General features: G+C 45.1%; 1 protein-coding gene across 1 annotated transcript; it reads left to right on the top strand.

Annotated features, from left to right (window-relative positions):
- The first annotated feature begins 56 nt into the window (after positions 1-56).
- On the top strand, positions 57-20,072 carry LOC134342177 (zinc finger protein 208-like). Its single transcript, XM_063040149.1, has 3 exons — positions 57-1,655; positions 17,386-17,447; positions 17,588-20,072. The coding sequence occupies exons 1-3, from the start codon at positions 440-442 to the stop codon at positions 19,322-19,324; spliced, it is 3,015 nt and encodes a 1,004-aa protein (XP_062896219.1). The 5' UTR covers positions 57-439; the 3' UTR covers positions 19,325-20,072.
- The last annotated feature ends 1,482 nt before the right edge of the window (positions 20,073-21,554 follow it).

The raw sequence follows: 21,554 nt of genomic DNA, 5'->3' as shown, positions 1-21,554 counted from the left end.
CCCATTGATGGATTTTGTAAATCTTTTTACAGGTTAAAAACAAGAAGGAATTTAGCTCCTAGGATCTCAAACACGACACACCAGTTTTGCTGTCTCTGTCCAGATGTTTGAGAAGTGGAGCAAGGGATTCAATCGACTATCCTTCCTGCTCAGACTGTGGGGAGGGATTCACTTGGTCATCTGACCGACTGGCATGCCCGTCATTTTACACAGGGGAAAGGCCGTTCACCTGCTCAGACAGTGGGAGTGGATTTACTCGGTCATCACAACTGGAGGTACATCAGCAAGTTCACACTGGACAAGGCCATTCATCTGATCTGTGTGTGAGAAGGGATTCAGTCAGTCTTCCCACCTGTGGACACACCAGGCAATTCACACTGGACAGAGGCTGGTCATCTGCTGAATTTGTGGGGAAGGATTCACTCGGTTATCTGACCTAATGGCTCACCAGCGAGTTCACACTGGGGAGAAACCATTCACCTGCTCAGTCTGTGGGAAGAGATTCACTCAGTCATCCAACCTACAGAGTCATCAGCGAGTTCACACTGGGGAGAAGCCATTCACCTGCTCAGAATGTGGGAAGGGATTCACTCAGTTATCCAGCCTACAGAGTCACCAGCGAGTTCACACTGGAGAGAAGCCATTCACCTGCTCAGTCTGCGGGAAGAGATTCACTCAGTCATCTATCCTATACAATCATCAGCGAGTTCACACTGGGGAGAAGCCATTCACCTGCTTAGAATGTGGGAAAAGATTCAGTCAGTCATCCAAGCTGCTGGCACACCAGTCAGTTCACAGTGGGGAGTGGCCGTTCACCTGCTCAGACTGTGGGAAGAGATTCACTCAGTCATCTCACCTACAGAGTCATCAGCGAGTTCACACTGGGGAGAAGCCATTCACCTGCTCAGAATGTGGGAAGGGATTCACTCAGTTATCCAGCCTACAGAGTCATCAGCGAGTTCACACTGGGGAGAAGCCGTTCACCTGCTCAGTCTGTGGGAAGAGTTTCACTCAGTCATCCACCCTACAGAATCATCAGCGAATTCACAATGGGGAGAAGCCGTTCACCTGCTCAGAATGTGGGAAAGGATTCAGTCAGTCATCCAAACTGCTGGTACACCAGTCAGTTCACAGTGGGGAGTGGCCATTCACATGCTCAGAATGTGGGAAGGGATTCACTTGGTCATCTAAACTAATGGCTCACCAGCGAGTTCACACTGGAGAGATGCTGTTCACCTGCTCAATCTGTGGGAAGAGATTCATTCATTCATCCACCCTACAGAGTCATCAGCGAGTTCACACTGGGGAGAAGCCGTTCACCTGCTCAGTCTGTGGGAAGAGATTCACTCAGTCATCCACCCTACAGAATCATCAGCGAGTTCACACTGGGGAGAAGCCATTCACCTGCTCAGTCTGTGGGATGAGATTCACTCAGTCATCCAACCTGCAGAGTCATCAGCGAGTTCACACTGGGGAGAAGCCGTTCACCTGTTCAGTTTGTGGGAAGAGATTCACTCAGTCATCCAACCTACAGAGACACCAGCAAGTTCACACTGGGGAGAAGCTGTTCACCTGCTCAGAATGTGGAAAAGGATTCACTCAGTCATCCCAACTACTGGCACACCAGTCAGTTCACATTGGGGAGTGGCCGTTGTTATGAATCCCAAGGTTTCATTTGCTGTGGACTGTCATTTTAAGAGGGAGAGAGAGAGAGAGATTAAGGCAAATCAGTCTGACTTGCATCTTGTTTACATCGCTCGCTGCTTGTTTAGTTTTAACCGAGGACACAGGCACTCAGAGTCAGATGGAGATGAAGGAGGAAAAATGGAAGGATCGAAACAAGGGAACTCGTGGCCAAGGGTCACTGTTTCGAACTTTCCTCTGTCCACAAGGGTGGGTTAATTATCGATTCAGCGAACATCGAATGTGTGGTTGTCACCTCGTTTGATCCATAGGAGTGGATCGGATTTGGGGTATCCTTTGAAGACCACTTATGTGTTAACCCTTGCCTGGGTGTGGTGTGGTAATTTACTTGAAGATGATACCCTTTGTGACAAGTCACTTTCGGTGATAAATTCGTATGTGGACTTGGAACGATGACGGATAAATTCTACAGCAACTGTTCTCTTGTTTTACCACCGTGGAAACTGTGGAATTCGACATAATTGCCTTCTCTCGAAATTCACCCTGGATTGCAAATATCTCTCTCTCATCACCTATTCTGTGGTTGAGCTGAACTTTCATACTTTACCGTCTCAAGACTCCAAGGCTTGTTTGCCCCAAGCTCAGTAGGGTGGGAGTTATACTTACACACATATATACACATACCGCTGTTAACTATTGTTTATTTTGCTTATGTTACTATATCATAAGTAGACACTAATAAAGATAGTGGTTTTAACATCAAAACCAGACTCCAGGTGTAGTCTATTGCTGCTGGTTTGTTTCTAAAGCGTAACGGTTCATAAAAAAATTGGGGCCTGCATCCTGGATATGAACAGATTTGGGGGCATATAGATTACTTATCGGTTTCATTGGTGAAATCCCTTTTGATTTATTTGTGTGGAGAAAGTGAGAAGCAATGGAAGCGTCAACCTCTGAGGCGTTAGAGGACGCCAGAAGGATTGAGTTATTGAGTACTGCTAAAAGGTTAAAACTTGCTAAGGTGAAATCGACAATGAGGAGGTCACAGATGCAGAGGATAATAGCTGAGTATTATGTATCTGAGGGTGTGTTTGAAGTGGAGGAGTTGGAGGTGTTTCCTGAAAGTAAACCTAGTGAGCTTGAGCTCCCGTACAAGTTAGAAAAATTAAAGATGGAGGCTGTGGAAAGGCAGAGGCAGGTTGAGGCTAGAGAGGCAGAAAAACAGAGGGAGGAAGCAGAAAGACAGAGGCTGTTTGAGCAGGAAAAGATAGAGAGATTGCAGCAAAAGGGTCTTGCGTTAGACTCTGGTGATAAGTTTCAGGCCAGTCGGGAAGTTAAATTGGTACCCCCATTTGATGAGGCAGAGGTTGATAAATACTTTCAGCATTTTGAGAAGGTTTCTCAGAGCTTAAAGTGGCCAAAAGAGGGTTGGCCCATTCTCTTACAAAGTGTAATTAAGGGGAAGGCTCAGCAAGCCTATTCTGCTTTGACAGTTGATGAAGCAGCTGATTATGACATAGTGAAACAGGCTGTGCTCAAAGCTTACGCGTTGGTCCCAGAAGCATACAGGCAAAAGTCTAGAAATTTGAGGAAATCTCTGAACCAGATTTGTATGGAATTTGCTTATGAGAAGTTTGTGTGTTTTGACCGGTGGTGCACATATAAAAATGTAAGTGGTGATTTTAACAGCTTGAAAGATTTGGTTTTAATTGAAGAATTCAAAAGGTGCATCCTTGATTTAGATTTAGATGAAAAGGATGCTGCCACTTTGCTGGAGTCTGCTAGATTAGCAGATGAGTTTGCTTTAACCCACAAGCTTATGTTTACCCTGAATAAGAGCTTCCAAAAGAGTAGCAGGGATAACCAGGGTAAACCAGAAATTAAAGTTAGGATTAGTAACAAGAGTAAGGATGAAGAGAAGCAGTTGAAGGAGAAATATTCTGGCCTCTCTTGTTACTATTGTCAGAAAGCTGGTCATATAGTGGCTAATTGTTCCATCCTGAAGAAGAAAAAGGAAAAGGAGGCAGTCCCACATGCCTGTGATCAGTATGTTGAAGCACCTATAAACCCACAGGGTTCTGAACATTCTGTTGAGGCTCAGTTAAGGACTGAGAAGTCTGACCGAGTTAAGAAGGGATTCGATCATTTTATGTCAGATGGGTTTGTATTAGTAAAGGAAGGGTCAACCCCCGTACCAGTGAAAATTCTTCGAGATACTGGGGCTTCTCAGTCACTTATATTAGACAGTGTTCTAAAGTTTGGTGATAAGACTAACATAGGTGAGGTAAAGGCATTGGGGGTGGCATGGTTTCTGTGCCATTGCACAAGGTAACTTTACAGTCAGGGTTGTTTTCGGGACCTGTTAAGATCGGATTAACTCCAGTTTACCAGTGGAAGATGTTACTTTGCTGTCAGGGAATGACCTGGCAGTTGGTAAAGTTGTTCCTGCAGTGCAGTTGACAACTAAGGCAACCACTGACAACCTACAGATGAATTTTAACATTTATCCTTCCTGCGCAGTAACTCAAAGTGTGGCTAAAAGTTCTGCCAATGCAGATGGTTCTGTACAGCATGATTCTCATACCCAAGATAGCCAAAATTGGGATTCAGGCTTTGATGACTTGTCAGGGACTTTTCCGCATTCATTATTTCAACAGGATTCAGGTAGTAAGTCTGATGAGAAAGATTTAACCCTGTCTAGGAAGGAGTTTATAGCAGAACAGAACCAAGACCCTGAGATTGAAGCTTTATAAGAAACATCTCTCTCAGATGATGAGATTAAGAAAGTGCCAGTAGGGTATTATCTCAAGGATGGAGTGTTAATGAGGAAGTGGAGGCCACCTGCTATACCTGCGAGTGAGGAATGGGCAATTGTTCACCAAATTGTAGTTCCTAAACTTTATTGGACTGAAATTTAAACTTTGGCACACAGTATGCCCTTAGGTGGCCACTTTGGAGTGAATAAAACTGTAAACAGGATTATGAAAGAATTTTACTGGCCGAATTTGAGGAAAGATGTTGTAACCTTTTGCAGAACCTGTCATACTTATCAAGTTGTGGGTAAACCTAATCAGGTCACCCCAGTGGCTCCACTCCAGCCTATACCTGCATTCAGTGAACCCTTTTCCAAAGTTGTAGTGGATTGTGTTGGCCCATTGCCAAAGACTAAAGTTGTCCATCAGTATTTTCTAGCTATTATGTGTACTGCATCCAGATTCCCAGAGGCAATACCTCTCAGAAATATTAAAGCTAAAACTGTGGCGAAGGCTCTTAACAAGTTTTTTTTTTACTTTATTTGGTTTGCCTAAAGAAATCCAGTCTGACCAAGGAAGTAATTTTACATCTGGATTATTCCAGCAGGTAGTTTATGAACTGGGAGCTAAACAAATTACATCGTCTGCGTTCCATCCGGAATCACAAGTGGCTTTAGAAAGATTTAATTCTACCCTCAAAACAATGATTAAGACATGCTGTGTTGAAAATGGAAAAGACTGGGATGAAGGAATACATTTGCTTTTGTTCACTGTAAAGGCTGATTTATACTTGTGCATTCGGGATACGCCGTATCCTACACCGTAGGCCCGATTTAAATTTTTGCGTAGCCCTACGCTGTAGCGAGCATGTGTAGTTGTGACTGCATCACTCTGCCATTCACCACCAAAATGCAAGTTGGCGGTGGGGTTTCTCTGACACTGTTAAGCTCCTTCGTGAGAGACATGGACGAGGAAATGCATTTCAAATATTTTCGGATGTCGGCAGGTAGATTTGACAATTTGGTTGATTGTCTCCAACCATTTATTTCGCATCAGTGTACAGACATGGCAGAGAAAAGCAACCGGAAATGCGATGCTACCAAGCGGACCAATCACAGTTGTTGCGGTCTGCGTCACCGCGACGCATGAGTTACTTTTTTGGGGAGGTGCACGTTACCCTGCGGCGTAGGGTACAACGTGGGTACGGCGTAGGGTACGTAGTGCCTATGGCGTACACTTGACGCACAAGTATAAATCAGGCTTAAGAGAGTCGGTACAGGAGTCACTGGGCTTTAGTCCATCTGAACTTGTATTTGGTCACAGAGTGAGGGGACCTTTGACCTTGTTAAAGGAACAGTGGATTGATGGGGATGTATATGTTAACTTGTTAGACTATGTTTTGAAGTTAAAAAATAAACTACACCAGGCCTGTAGTCTAGCGAGACAAAACTTAAAGATTTCTCAAAACAAAGTGAAGTGTTGGTTTGATAAGCGGACCAAAACAAAAGAAAATACAAGGTGGGGGATAACGTGCTTGCCTTATCTCCAATGTTGACGATTCCACTTCAAGCGAAATTCAATGGACTGTATGAAATAGTCTCTCAAATTAATAATGTGAATTATGTTATTAAAACACACGACCAACGTAAACTAACACGGGTGGTATACATCAATATGATAAAGCCTTATTCTGACAAGCAGGCACCATCGGTGAATGTTGTCAAACATATCAATCTAGCAACCCTGAGAATGAAACAATTGACTCGTCGGAGACTTTTCACAAGCCAAACATGGTCCCAGTTAGGCTAATGAACTCGGTTGTTCTCGAAAACATTGACAACACGTTGGCTCATCTGCAGCCAAAGCAACAACAACAGCTGAAGGAATTAATTCTGAAGTTTAAAGATTTATTTCCTGATGCTCCCAAGCAAACCACGGTCGCAGTACATGACGTAGATATTGGTCAAGCCAAACCGATTAAACAACACCTATATCAGATGAACGTAGAAAAGTGTAAATTGGCTGAGCAAGAAATTGATTATATGCTGGAAAATAGTATTATTCGGCCTTCAACATCAAATTGGAGCTCACCCTGCGTTATTGTGCCCAAACCTGATGGTAGTGTTAGATTTTGCACTGATTATAGGAAGGTGAATGCAGTAACAAAAACAGATGCCTATCCTATCCCTAGGGTGGATGATTGCATCGATAAGGTTGGAAAAGGTAATTTCTTACAAAGATTGATCTGCCGAAAGGGTATTGGTGTGTTCCATTGACGGACTGAGGTAGAGAAATTTCTGCATTTGTGACACCTTCTGGGTTGTATGAATACAGTGTTTCGCTATTTGGAATGAAATATGCTCCAGGAACATTCCAGAGAATGATTGATTCTGTAATTCAAGGGTTAGGACACACAGATGCCTATACTGATGACTTAGTCACAGGGAGTGACACTTGGGAAGAGCATATTTCTTTAGTAGAAAAGCTGTTTGACAGGCTTTCCAGGGCCAACCTTACAGTTGACTTAGCTAAGAGTGAATTTGGCCATGCCTCTGTGATCTATCTTGGCTGTGTTGTAGGTCAAGGCAAGTTGGCTCCTGTGCAGGCAAAATCCAGGCAATTTCTGAAGTTCCTATTCCGACTGTGTGACGAAGGCTGGTCACTGATTACAGACGTCTCATGGCACACTCGGTAAAACACTCAAAGGGTCATCCAGACACATTATTCCCCTCTGTTATTGTGGTGAGTGCACGCATCTCAATAAATCAACAGTCACAATTTTACACTCATCCCCAGCAGTAATAGGTATGAGAAAAAGAAACACACTATGTCACAGTTTTATTATCTCAGGTCAATTTATTTATATTCATCTTTCCAGTAAGTGTTTTGCCGAAGTGTCGTGATAATCTGACGTCTCTCTCCTCCACAGTCACTGGGTCTGAAACAGAGCTGCTGCATAGAGCTGTCTTATATAGAGGCAGCAGCAACCTGCACAGGTGTGCCGATGGCGGAGAATACTATCTTTACCTGGGACAAGGGTTATGTTACCTAATTACTCATGGGGTTTATTTAAGTTAATTAACCGGGAAATGGTGAATCCTATGATGAGGTATGTGTTTATTGTGAGAACTGGTGGTCGAGTTTCAGATTGTGTGAAATGGAAGATAATTGAGTTAATTAACTTTTCGTTTGTCTAGGGGGATTGGCTTAGTAGTTGTAAGCCTTGGCTTTGGGTTCTTTTTTTGTTTAGTTTGAGGGTGGCTGTTAACCAGACAGGTGACAATTGCAAGCTGTATATATATTGCATTTTTTTTTAATTTCTTGTTTTGATGTGGACATCCAAGTTTTTGTTTTTCCACTATTTTTGTAAATAAAAGCACTTCAATCTATTTTTGCCACTTAAGCCATCTTGTTATTTTTCTTAGACAGATGACCAACAGTTTTTGTGACAGACTGGTAAGAAGGCTCTTGGAAGGTTTCTGGGAATGGTTGGATATTATCGTAAGTTCTGTAAGAACTTTGCTGATATCACTCTTCCTCTGACTAATCTCCTGAAGAAGGGTGAAAAGTTTGTTTGGACCGAGCCTTGTCAGGAAGCATTTGATTGATTGAAAGTTGTTATTTGGGATTAGGCCAATCAATGTAGTGTCATCAGCAAATTTAATTAACAGATTGGAGCCGTGGGTGGCGACACAAGTCATGGGTGCACAGAGAGTAAAGGAGGGGGCCAAGGAGACAGCCCCGTGGGGCATGTGTGCTGAGGGTCAGAGAGACGGAGGTGATGGAGCCCATTCTTACCACCTGCCGGCCATCTGACAGGAAGTCCAGGATCCAGCTGCACAAGGCAGGGTGAAGGCCAAGGCTCTGAGCTTCTTGTCGATACTTCACACCTTCGTATGGCTAAAGCTCTGCCCGTGACTGCAAGGAACTGCAGAGAACTTTGGTCTCATCTGGAAACATCATAGAAACAAGCCTCCCTTCTATGGACTCTGCCTACACTTCCCCTGCCTCGGGAAAGCAGGCCGTGTACTCAAAGATGCCCACAACTTTGGACATTATTGCTGCAAATCCAATCCCCCATCGGGGAAGAGATACGAAATCCTTGAAGTGCGTACCAGCAGGCTCATGGACAGCTTCCTGTCTGCGGTTGTCAGCCAAATTAATGGTCTCCAGTCCAATAAAATGGACTCGACTTCACAATGTAACTCGACGTAACCCTGTCCCATATGTCTATCTGCACTGCACTTTCTCTGCAGCCATAATGCTTTGTTACAGTTATTGTTTTGTCGTATATCAGCTCAATGTACTGTAGTAATGTATTGATCTGTGTGGATGGTACGTCAGGCAAGATTTTCACTGTAGTTCAGTATGTGATAAAAATAAACAAATTCCCCATTTTAATTGTGTGGAAATATTAGACAGACTGAGCTTCTGCTCTGGAACCACAGAAGGAAACTTAACTGTTGTCATTTCTGAGGAATGCAAACAAATAGAAAAGGCTTCAAACTCACATTACGATCTGCGGTAACTGGGATCAGGTGACCGGTGGTGGGTCTCCCAGACCAATGATCAGAATCAGGTTTAATAGCACCGGCAGATGTCATGTAATTTGTTGTCTCTGCGGCAGCAATAGAACCTAAATCGTAACAATAGATTTTAACCATTGTGATTTAAAATAAGAATATACATATTAAATAGTTAAATTACATAAGTAGTACAACATAAACATTTTAAAAATGTAATACTGTAAACTATTTCAATTGTGTGGATCTATTTGACTTACTGGGTTGCTGCTTTGGAAATTCTGGAGTGAAGCTGAACTAAACTGTACACATTCATGAGAAGCTCAGATAAATACAAAAGGCTAAATTCTCACATAAATGGGTCAGACATCCAGAAACATTGGCTGAACTTCAGCAGGTACAAACAGTGGAATGAGACCTAGTCCTGGGCCTCAGCCCTGTGGTTATGGTCTGAGGCCTGGGACGAGGTGAGAGTAAGCATTCGGCACGGACTAGAAGGGCCAAGATGGCCTGTTTCCATGCTGTAATTGTTATGTGGTTATATGGAAACATGCTGAAAATATTGCAGAAAAAAACACTGTCCACCCACAACGAGAGGAAGTGACAGATCCGGATCTCACTGACTTGTCTGAACAGGAGAAAGATGAAGCTACATGTTCACGTAGAGCAGTGAACTACTGATGCTGCAGATCTGCAGGGAAACAGGAACAGGAAACGGGATCACGGGACGGGTGGAGGGTCTCCCACCTGAACTGGTGACTCTGCTCCTCGCCCCTCACATGCTGCCCGACCCGTCTGCTGCATTTCCCACATTATTCCATATTTACACCAGATACATTTTTACTTTTTCCTCCAGATCTTTCCTGTCCCTTTCCCTCCACCCCCAGGTCACAGAGTCACAGGCTCGATTCCCATCCCGGTCCAACACACAATTCAGACCCAAACCGGAAATGTGCAGGTTTCAATTAAATCCGTCCATGTGTATAAACACTAATTTCTATTCACATTCCACCGGCCTCACTGGACAGGACCACTGAAACATCAAGTGAGAAACAGCAGGAGGTGGCCATTCAGCCCCTCTAACCATCAACAAGATGACGGCTGCTCTCCCATCTCAGCCACATGTTTCTGCCCGATCCTCATTTTCTCGATCCCTTCGGTCTCCACACATCTGCCGGTCTCTGTTTTATGTGAGGACGATCACTGAGTCTTCACCTGCCTCTGTGGTGGGGATTTACAGACATTCACCGCCCTCTGAGTGGAGACATTTCCCCTCATCTCAGTCCCGGACAGTCCACCCCCTTTTTCAGAGACTGGGATCCCTGGTTCAGCCGGTAGTGATGTTGTGTATTTCAATGTGTTCACCTCTCAGTCCTCGATTCTCTAAATGAAAGGGATATCACATTTGATCTTTCTTCATACAATGACCCCACCACTCCACGGATCAATCTGGTGAATCTTCATTGCACTCTCTATGACAAATACTCTCTAACCTCTTTGTTAATCCTCTATGGAATTAATTTCCATCTTCTGCAGCCCCGTGTTGCCCCAACCACTCACCTCCCACCCCCGTCAGTATTTCCACCTTCCCACCTCCCCCTCACCTGGATCCACCTCTCACTCCCCAGCTCTTGCCCCATCCCCACCCCTCACCTCTTTTCTCTGACTATTTCCCGTCCACTCTCAGTCCAGAGGGAGGGTCTCGGCCCGAAATGTTGACGGTCCATTTCCCTCCACAGATGCTGCCCGACCCACTGAGTTCCTCCGGCAGTTTGTTCTTTGGTCTGTATGACCCGTGTTAGTGTGGGGAGCGGGATTTTACACCATATTCCAGGTACAGTCTCAACAAAACACAAATAATTGTCACTTTGCCCGGACCATTGGCCCCGCTTGCAGGGCAACAGTCTGCCGGTGTTTGCCCCCCAATGTGGTGAATCCCTCTGCTCGCCACCACCGTGGGCTCAGACATTTCCACAGATGAGCCCCTCCTGTCCCCACCGGGACAAACATCCTGTCCGCCCCCTCTCTCACCGTCTTCATCCTTTCAATAAAATCCCCCTCTCCCTCCCCGGGGAACCGGCATCAAACCGACGGGCCGAGCGGTCTCCTCCTACCTCTCAGCGACACATCAGACTCCGGCCGCAGGAGACGCTTCACAAACGCCCCAACTTCCCTCGGAGGGAAATGGAAATAAATCAGAAAGCGGACATTTACTTTGACGGTTGTCCCGCCGTGACGGAAAGTTCGGGAGACGGTGTCAGCGGGGGTAACGCCCTCTCGGCTGGTCCGCCTTCACTATTGGTTGGAAGCAATGATTGACATCGCTTCGCACCAATGGAAATAGCGCAGCGCGTGAATCCTCTGTTGACAGCGGTGGGGGAGGGGCTGGTCACGTGATTAGTAGCCCAGCCGTTAAACCGACCAAGCTCGAGCTCACCAGCGCGCGGTGCACAAAAGGCCCCGGATGATCGGTTGAGGTAAGAAGGGATCTCCGGGTTGGGGGTCTCACCGGGCGGGCGTTTTCAACACCGACTTCGGGTAGTTGCTGTGAGCTCCGGACTCCGTGACCCGCAATCCCGGGACAGTCCTGCTCTCTTCCCTCTCTCTCAGCCCCACCATCCGTACACGGGCCCCGGGGAGCTTCCGGCTGATGAGGGAATGGGAACCGATGGATCTCTCAGACAGAGCTGAGCTCCAGCTGTCTAAATGCAAGGATCGGGAACTCGGAGAAAGGGAACAAAATCTTTTACATCAGCTGTTGAGAAAATCACCTTTGTTCTGCCTCCAGTCACAAACAAGAGAAAATCTGCAGATGCTGGAAATCCAAGCAACACACACAAATTGCTGGAGGAACTCAGCATTAGTACTCTTTTCCATAGATGCTGCCTGGCCTGCTGAGTTCCTCCAGCATTTTGTGTCTGTTGCTTGTTCTACCCCCTCTTGTTCTGGACTTTTCTACCCGTGAGAACATGTTTTGTCCCACTCTCTCTGGGTACATAATGATATCAAACACCTTTGCCCTGGGCAACAATTAGCTTTCACATCACAAATGTGCCAGACTCCAATGAGACAGACTACTGCCCTTCCCTTCATATTCATTGGCATTGCCATCACTGAGTTCACCACCGTCAGTCACCTGGGGGAGGGTTCAGGGGAAATATTTATGTATAATACAGAAACTGGTGTTACCTGTGTGATTTGTGGTGATGCAGAAGTTGCTGGAGAATTTACAAGTGAGCAGAAGTGGAGTGATGTTTGAAAATCTGACTTTTTATAGCATCATTTAGCAAGCAAATCAGATATGGACGGTGTGCAAATGCTCCAGTGAGAAAATCCTTCATTACCTGCTACAGACCTGTTACATACGTTGTGTGAGAGTGCAGATCAAAATTATTACTGACAGTGATTTGCTAGCTGTTAAAATGAGTACCTCTATATATAAAATTCAGTGTGCACATGTTGTGTCGCCACTTTAAGGAGTTGGGGCTGGAAATGGATGAATTCCGTATCATCCGGGAGTCGGAGGGGGTGAGATAAAGAGAGGTGAGTTACACCCAAGGTGCAGGACACAGGAAACTGGGTGAGAGTCTGGAAGGGGAATGAGGTTAAATAGCCATCACAGTGTACTCTTGTGGCCATCCCCCACAACAACAGGTAGGCCATAGATAGGGTGCAGAGGAGATTTACAAGGACTTTGCCTCGACAGGGGAGCATGCCTTATGAGAATATGTTGAGTGAACTCGGCCTTTTTTCCTTGTAGTGACGGAGGTTGAGAAGTGACCTGATAGAGGTGTACGAGATAATGAGAGACATTGATCATGTGGATAGTCTGAGGCTTTTTCCCAGGGCTGAAATGGCTAGCAAGAGAGGGCATAGGTTTAAGGTGCTTGGAAGTAAATACAGAGGAGATGTCAGGGATAAGTTATTCATGCAGAGAGTGGTAAGTGCGTGGAATGGGCTGCCGGCGGCAGTGGAGGAGGCGGAAACAATAACGTATTTTAAGAGACTCCTGGATGGGTACATGGAGCTTAGAAAAGTAGAGGGCTATGGGTAAGCCGAGGTAGTTCTAAGGTAGGGACATGTTTGGCACAGCTTTGTGGGCTGAAGAGCCTGTTTTGTGCTGTAGGTTTTCTATGTTTTTTTTTATGTTCTATGTATTCTACCACTTTGGAAACTGTTGGGGGTGGGGGGATTACGTGGCAGAGGAAAGTCAAACGGGTGATAGGGGATTTGCTCGTTAGGGGAACAGAACTAGAAGGGGACTGATATCCTAGTGTTAAGGCTTGCTTGTGCTAGTGTGGTGGGTGGTGGGTGGGGTGGGTTAAACTAAAGTTGTAGAGGGGATGGGAGCCAGAATGCCAGATAATAGAGAGGGTGAATTGAATTGACTTTCTTACTTACATCCTGCACATGCATGAGGAGTGAAAAGCTTTACGCTACATCTCCATCTAAATGTGCAATGTGCGATTTATAGTAATTTATAATAACAGGACAGTCAATGTAACATAGAAATACAGTTGTATCAGCATGAATTAAGCAGTGTGATGGCCTGATAGAAGAAGCCTGTTGGTCCTGGCTTTTATGCTGAAGTACCGTTTCCCGGATAGTAGCAGCTTGGAACAGTTTGTGGTTCGGGTGAGTAGGGTCCCCAATGATCCTCCGGGCCCCTTTTACACACCTGTCCCTGTAAATGTCCTGAATCATGGGAAGTTCACAACTACAGATGTGCTGGACTGTCCGCACCAATCTCTGCAATTAAGGGAAGTACAGTTCCCATACCAGGCACTGATGCAGCCAGTCAGGATGCTCTCAATTGTGACCCTGTAGAAAGTTCTCAGGATTTGGGGCCCCATTTCAAACTTCTTCAACCGTCTGACGTGAAAGAGGCACTGTTGTGCGTTTTTCACCACACAGCTGGTATGTACAGACCACATGAGATCCTCGGTGATGTGTATGTCGAGGAACTTAAAGCTGTTCACCCTCTCAACCCCAGATCCATTGCTGTAAATAGGGGTTAGCCTGTCTCCATTCCTTCTGTAGTCCATAATCAGCTCCTTTGTTTTTGTGGCAATGAGGGAGAGGTTGTTTTCTTGACACCAGGCAAATGCTGTTCAGACCTCAGGGCATGGAATTGTGATCTTGTTGCCATGACTGGGACTTGTTTGCACCCAACAATCTGAGGAATTTGGAGGAACAAATTAGCAAGAGAGATCGCAGACTACGCCAATGCTTGATATACTAAGCGATTTTAAATTTCCATGGATTGACGAGACTCTCATATGTAAAAGAACTAGATGGGGTAGAGTTTGTCAAATGTGCCATTAATCAGCACGTAGAATTCCCAGCATAGAAATGTGCAATAAGCTATTAGAAAATAATCCAGGGCTAGTGACAGAATATTAGTGTATGGGAACACTTTGCATCTCATGATCATAATGCCATGAGATTCCAAGTTAACATGGAAAAAGAAAGGACTGAACCATGGGTCGAGATTCTGAATTGGAGAAAGGTCAATTCTGATGGTATCAGAATGGATCTGACAAGTGTGGATTGGGACAGGATCTTTTTGGCAAAGGAGTACTTGGTAAGTGAGAGTTCTTCAGAAGTAAAGTTTTGAGGGTGTAGAATTTGTATGTGCCTGTCAAAATAAAAGTTGAAAGGTAACTGATGCAGGGAACCTTGGTTTTCAAGAGATATTGAGGCCCCGGATATTTTGTTCCTCCGAATCCCTCAGACTGTTGGGTGCTACAAAGACTCATTAGTGACTACAATATCATAATTCCACGCCCTGAGCTCATCTGACATCTTTTTTAGTCATCTTCTGTTGCTTTCTAAAAGCTTCCCAATAGATTTTGCTCTTCTGTTTGCCCTCTCTTTGCTTTTTATGTTGGCTTTGGCTTCTCATTTCATCCACAGTTGTGTCCTCCTGCCTTTCCAATGCTTCCACTTCTTTGGGATGTATCGATCACTCAGCTTCCGAGTTGCTCCCAGAAACTCCAGCCATTGCTGCTCCATCATCATTCCTACCAGTTTCCCCTCCCAATCAAGTTTGGCCAGTTCAGTACAGAAACATGCCCACTCTGGATGATCAGAATGGTAATCTGTATGAGGAGACAAAATATATGGGGGAGATTTTAAATATTATTTTTTGCATCCACATTTACTCAGGAGATGGACACAGAGTCTATAGAAGTGAAGCAAAATGGCATCAACTTCACGGACCCTGTACAGATTGCAGAGGTGGAGGTGTTTGCTGTCTGAAGGCAAATTAGCGTGAATAAATCCCCAGGGCCTAACAAATTGTTCCCAAGGACCCTACGGAAGACGTTCAGAAATTGTCGGGGCCCAAACGCAGATATTTACATAATCCTTAGTGACTGGTGAGGTACTGGAGGATTGGAGGACAGCCAATGTTGTTCCGCTGTTCAAGAAAGGCTCTAAAAATAAACTAGGAAATTGCATGTCAGTGAGCTTGACATCAGTAGTGGGAAAGTCATTGGAACTTATGTGCAGAAACCAGATATATAAGTATTTGGATAGATAGATTAAGGATAGGCAGCATGGCTTTGTGCATGATAGGTCATGTCTAACCAATCTAATAGAGTCTCTCGAGGAAGTTATCAGGAAAGTGGATGAAGGCAAGGCAGTGGATGTTGTCTACATGGACTTTAGCAAGGCACTTGACAAAGTCTCATATGGGAGGTTGGTCAAGAAGGTTCAGTCACTCAGCATTCAAGATGAGATAGTAAATTGGATGAGACACTGTCTTTGGGAGAAGCCAGTGTGTGGCAGCAGATGGTTGCCTCTCTGACCAGAGGCCTGTAACTAGTGGTGTGCCACAGGGATTAGAGCTGGATCTGTTGTTGTTTGTCATCTATATCAGTAATCTGAATGTTAACATGGTTAGCTGGATCAGCAAATTTGTCGATGGCACCAAGATTGGGGTGTAGTGGACAGCGAGGAAGACTATCATGGCTTGCAGTGCGATCTGGACCAGATGGAAAAATGGGTGAAGAAATGCAAAATGGAATTTAATGGAGACAAGTGTGAGGTGTTGCATTTTGGTAGGACCAAGGTCTTACACAGGGAATGGTCAGGCACTGAGGAGTGCTGTAGAAGGAAGGAATCTGGGAATACAGGTCTATAATTCACTGAAAGTGGTGTCACAGTTAGATAGGGACAGAAAGAAAGATTTTGGCAAATTGGCCTTCGTGAACCAAAATACTGAGTACAGGAGATGGATGTTTTGTTGACATTGTACAAGACGATGGTGAGGCCTAATTTGGAGAATTGTGTGCAGTTTTGGTCAGCAACCTACAGGAAGATGTAAAAGAGGTTGAAAGAGTTCAGAGAAAATTCACAAAGATGTTGCCAGGTCTGAAGGACTTGGGTTATAGGGAAAGACTAAACGGTCAGGACTTTATTCCTTGGAACGTAGAAGATTGAGTGGAGATATGATGGAGTATATGACAATTATCAGGGTTATAGATAGGGTATATGCAAGCTGGCTTTTACCACTGGGATGGTGTGGGACTACAACTGGAGGCCATGGGTTAAGGGTGAAAGGTGAAACGTTAAGGGGAACATGAGGGGAAACTTCTTCACACAGACGGTCATCCGGGTGTGGAATGAGCAGCCAGCACAAGTGCTGAATGTGAGCTCAATTTCAACATTTAAGAGGTCTACATAGGTACCTGGATGGTAGGGGTATGGGACTGGGCAGTTCAAATAGTTCAGCACAAACGAGATGGTCCAAAGGGCCTGTTTCTGTGTTGTAATTTTCTATGACTGTGACAAGAACCTGAAATAATACAAAAATTCACTCCAAGTCCTTTTAACAGCTGTGCGGACCAACCATTCATCTCAGCGGCAATTTTTTATATGGCGTTAAAACTGTGGCACTTTAAGTTAATAATACATAAAAGAAAATCCCAAATGCATGTCAAGAAAGACTGTTTGCACGAGAGTGTTTCAGTTACTGTGGGGCCAGGCACCCATACTGCTCAGCAGGAACAGGGAATAATACCAATGGAGAGAGTCAAACTGAGCCAAGTCACAAATTGGAGACGGCAGAAATGCCCCATTCTTATAGAGACAGGAAGAGCATCAAGGAATTGATGGTCATTCCAGATAGCAGCACTGTGCCCAGTTAGAAGATGATTTCTCTCTCCAACTTGGGTTGAACCTCACTGTAACAGTATGATACCAGATCACACCTTGGCAACTCAAGTAATCTCACCTGAAATGTTGTCCTACACCCATTGATGGATTTTGTAAATCTTTTTACAGGTTAAAAACGAGGAGGAATTTGCTTCCAGCAATCTCAAACACGGCACGCCAGTTTTGCTGTCTCTGTCTGGATATTTAAGAAGTGGAGCAAGGGATCGACCATCCTTCCTGTTCAGACTGTGGGGAGGGATTCCCTCGGTCATCTGACCAACTGACACGCCCGTCATTTTAAACAGGGGAAAGGCCGTTCCCCTACTCAGACAATGGGAATGGATTCACTCGGTTATCTCAATTGAAGGTACATCAGCAAGTTCACACTGGGCAAGGCCATTCATCTGTTCTTTGTGTGAGAAAGGATACAGTCGGTCTTCCCACCTGTGGACACACCAGTCAGTTCACACTGGGTAGAGGCTGGTCATCTGCTGAATTTCTGGGAAAGGATTCACTGAGTCATCTAACCTAATGGCTCACCAGCGAGTTCACACTGGGGAGAAGCCGTTCAGCTGCTCAGACTGTGGGAAGAGATTCACTCACTCTTCCGCCCTACTGGTACACCAGCGAGTTCACACTGGGGAGAAGCCGTTCAGCTGCTCAGAATGTGGGAAGGGATTCACTCAGTCGTCCCACCTACAGAATCATCAGCGACTTCACACTGGGGAGAAGCTGTTCACCTGCTCAGAATGTGGGAAGAGATTCACTCGGTTATTCCACCTACAGAATCATCAGCGAGTTCACACTGGGGAGAAGCCGTTCACCTGCTCAGAATGTGGGAAGGAATTCACTCAGTCGTCCCACCTACAGAGTCATCAGCGAGTTCACACTGGGGAGAAGCCGTTCACCTGCTCAGAATGTGGGAAGACATTCACTCATTCATCCAACCTACAGAGTCATCAGCGAGTTCACACTGGGGAGAAGCCGTTCACCTGCTCAGAATGTGGGAAGAGATTCACTCGGTCATCCCACTTGCAGAGTCATCAGCGAGTTCACACTGGAGAGAAGCCGTTCATCTGCTCAGAATGTGGGAAGGGATTCACTCAGTCATCCCACCTACAGAATCATCAGCGACTTCACACCGGGGAGAAGATGTTTACCTGCTCAGAATGTGGGAAGGGATTCGCTCAGTTATCCAACCTACAGAGTCATCAGCGAGTTCACACTGGGGATAAGCCGTTCACCTGCTCAGTCTGTGGGAAGAGATTCACTCACTCTTCCAGCCTACTGGTACATCAGCGAGTTCACACTGGGGAGAAGCCGTTCACCTGCTCAGTTTGTCCGAAGAGATTCAGTCGGTCAACCCACCTACAAAGTCATCAGCGAGTTCACACTGGGGAGAAGCCGTTCACCTGCTCAGAATGTGGGAAGAGATTCTCTGAGTCATCCCACCTAAAGAGTCATCAGCGAGTTCACACTAGGGAGAAGCCATTCACCTGCTCAGAATGTGGGAAGAGATTCACTCAGTTATCCAACCTACAGAGTCATCAGCGAGCTCACACTGGGGAGAAGCCGTTCACCTGCTCAGTCTGTGGGAAGGGATTCACTCGGTTATCCGACCTACAGAGTCATCAACGAGATCAGACTGGAGAGAAGCCGTTCATCTGCTCAGTCTGTGGGAAGAGATTCACTCGGTCATCCGATCTACAGAGTCATCAGCGAGTTCACACTGGGGAGAAGCCATTCACCTGTTCAGTCTGTGGGAAGGGATTCACTCAGTCATCCAACCTACAGAGTCATCAGCGAGTTCACACTGGAGAGAAGCCATTCACCTGCTCAGTCTGTGAGAAGAGATTCACTCACTCTTCCGCCCTACTGGTTCATCAGCGAGTTCACACCGGGGAGAAGCCGTTTACCTGCTCAGAATGTGGGAAGAGATTCACTCGATCATCAACCCTACAGAGTCATCAGCGAGTTCACACCAGGGAGAAGCCGTTTACCTGCTCAGAATGTGGGAGGAGATTCACTCGATCATCCACCCTACAGAGTCATCAGCGAGTTCACACTGGGGAGAAGCCATTCAGCTGCTCAGAATGTGGGAAGGGATTCGCTCAGTTATCCAACCTGCAGAGTCATCAGCGAGTTCACACTGGGGAGAAGCCATTCACCTGCAAAGAATGTGGGAAGGAATTCACTCAGTCATCCCAACTATTGGCACACCAGTCAGTTCACAATGGGGAGTGACCGTTGTTATGAATCCCTAGGTATCATTTGCTGTGGGCTGTCATTCTAAGAGAGGGAGAGATTAAGGTGAATCAGTCTGACTTGCATCTCGTTTACATCGCTCACAGCTTGTTTAGTTTTAACCGAGGACACAGACACTCAGTCAGGTGGAGATGAAGGAGGAAACATGCAAGGATCGAAACAAGGGAACTAGTGGCCATGGGTCACTGTTTAGAACTTTCCTCTGCCCACAAGGGTGGGTTAATTATTGATTCAGCGAACATCGAATGTGTGGTTGTCATCTCGTTTGATCCATAGGAGTGGATCTGATTTGGGGTATCCTGTGAAGACCACTTATGTGTTAACCCTTGCCTGGGTGTGGTGTGGTAATTCACTTGAAGACGATACCCCTTGTGACAAGTCACTTTCGGTGATAATTCCTATGTGGATTTGGAACGACGACAGATAAATTCTACAGTGACTGTTCTCTCGTTTTACCACCATGGATACTGTGGAATTTGACATAATTGCCTTCTCTCAACATTTACCCTGGATTACAAATATCTCTCTCTCATCACCTATTCTGTGGATGAACTGAACTTTCATACTTTACCATCTCAAGACTCCAAGCCTTGTTTCCCCCGAGCTCAGTAGGCTGGGAGTTATATTTACACACATATATACACATACCTCTGTTAACTATTGTTTATCTTGCTTAAGTTACTATATTATAAGCAGATACTAATAAAGATAGTGGTTTTAACATCAAAACCAGACTCCAGGTGTAGCCCATTGCTGCTGGTTCATTTCTAAAGCATTACGGTTCGTAAAAAAAATTGGGGCCTGCATCCTGGATATGAACAGATTTGGGGGCATATAGATTACTTCTCGATTTCATTGGTGAAATCCCTTTTGATTTATTTGTGTGTAGAAAATCTGAAGCAATGCATGTTGATAGATGTCTGGAAGTGCCAACCTCTGAGGCATTAGAGGACGCCAGAAGGATTGAGTTATTGAGTATTGCTGGAAGGTTAAAACTTGCTAAGATGAAATTGACAACGAGGAGGTCACAGATGCAGAGGATAATAGCTGAGTATTATGTATCTGAGGGTGTGTTTAAAGTGGAGGAGTTGGAGGTGGTTTCTGAAAGTAAACCTAGTGAGCTTGAGCTCCCGTACAAGTTAGAAAAAATAAAGATGGAGGCTGTGGACAGCCGGAGGCAGATTGAGGCTGGAGAGGCAGAAAAACAGAGAGGAAGCAGAAAGGTAGAGGATGTTCAAACTGAAAAAGATAGAGCAATTGCACCAAAGGGGTCTAGCGTTAGACTCTGGTGATAAGTTTGAGGCCAGTCGGGAAGTTAAATTGGTACCCCCATTTGACGAGGCAGAGGTTGATAAATACTTCCAGCATTTTGAGAAGGTTGCTCTGAGTTTAAAGTGGCCAAAAGAGGGTTGGCCCATTCTCTTACAAAGTGTAATTAAGGGGAAGGCTCAGCAAGCCTATTCTGCTTTGACAGTTGTTGAAGCAGCTGATTATGACATTGTGAAACAGGCTGTGCTCAAATCTTACAAGTTGGTCCCAGAAGTATACAGGCAAAAGTTTAGAAATTTGAAGAAATCTGTGAACCAGATTTATATGGAATTTGCTAATGAGAAGTTTGTGTGCTTTGACTGCTGGTGCACATATAAAAATGTAGGTGGTGATTTTAACAGCTTGAAAGAGTTGGTTTTAATTGAAGAATTCAAAAGGTGCATCCTTGATTTAGATTTAGATGAAAAGGATGCTGCCACTTTGCAGGAGTCTGCTAGATTAGCAGATGAGTTTGCTTTAACTCATCACGTTAAGTTTACCCAGAATAAGAGCTTCCAAAAGAATAGCAGGGATAACCAGGGTAAACCAGAAATTAAAGCTGAGACTCGTAACAAGAGTGAGGATGAAGGGAAGCAGTTGGAGGAGAAATGTTCTGGTCTTACTTGTTACTATTGTAAGAAATCTGGTCACATGATGGCTAATTGTTCTGTCCTGAAGAAGAAAAAGGAAAAGGAGGCAGTCCCACATGCCTGTGATCAGTATGTTGAAGCACCTATAAACCCACAGGGTTCTGAACATTCTGTGGAGGCTCAGTTAAGGACTGAGAGGTCTGACCGAGTTAAGAAGGGATTCCATCATTTTATGTCAGATGGGTTTGTATTAGTAATGGAAGGGTCAACCCCGGTACCAGTGAAAATTCTTCAAGATAGTGGGGCTTCTC

This window comes from Mobula hypostoma, unplaced genomic scaffold (genome assembly GCF_963921235.1).
Source record: "Mobula hypostoma unplaced genomic scaffold, sMobHyp1.1 scaffold_76, whole genome shotgun sequence".
Classification (NCBI taxonomy): domain Eukaryota; kingdom Metazoa; phylum Chordata; class Chondrichthyes; order Myliobatiformes; family Myliobatidae; genus Mobula; species Mobula hypostoma.
Note: the sequence above shows the minus strand (reverse complement) of the source record. Positions and strands in the feature narration are given on the sequence as shown.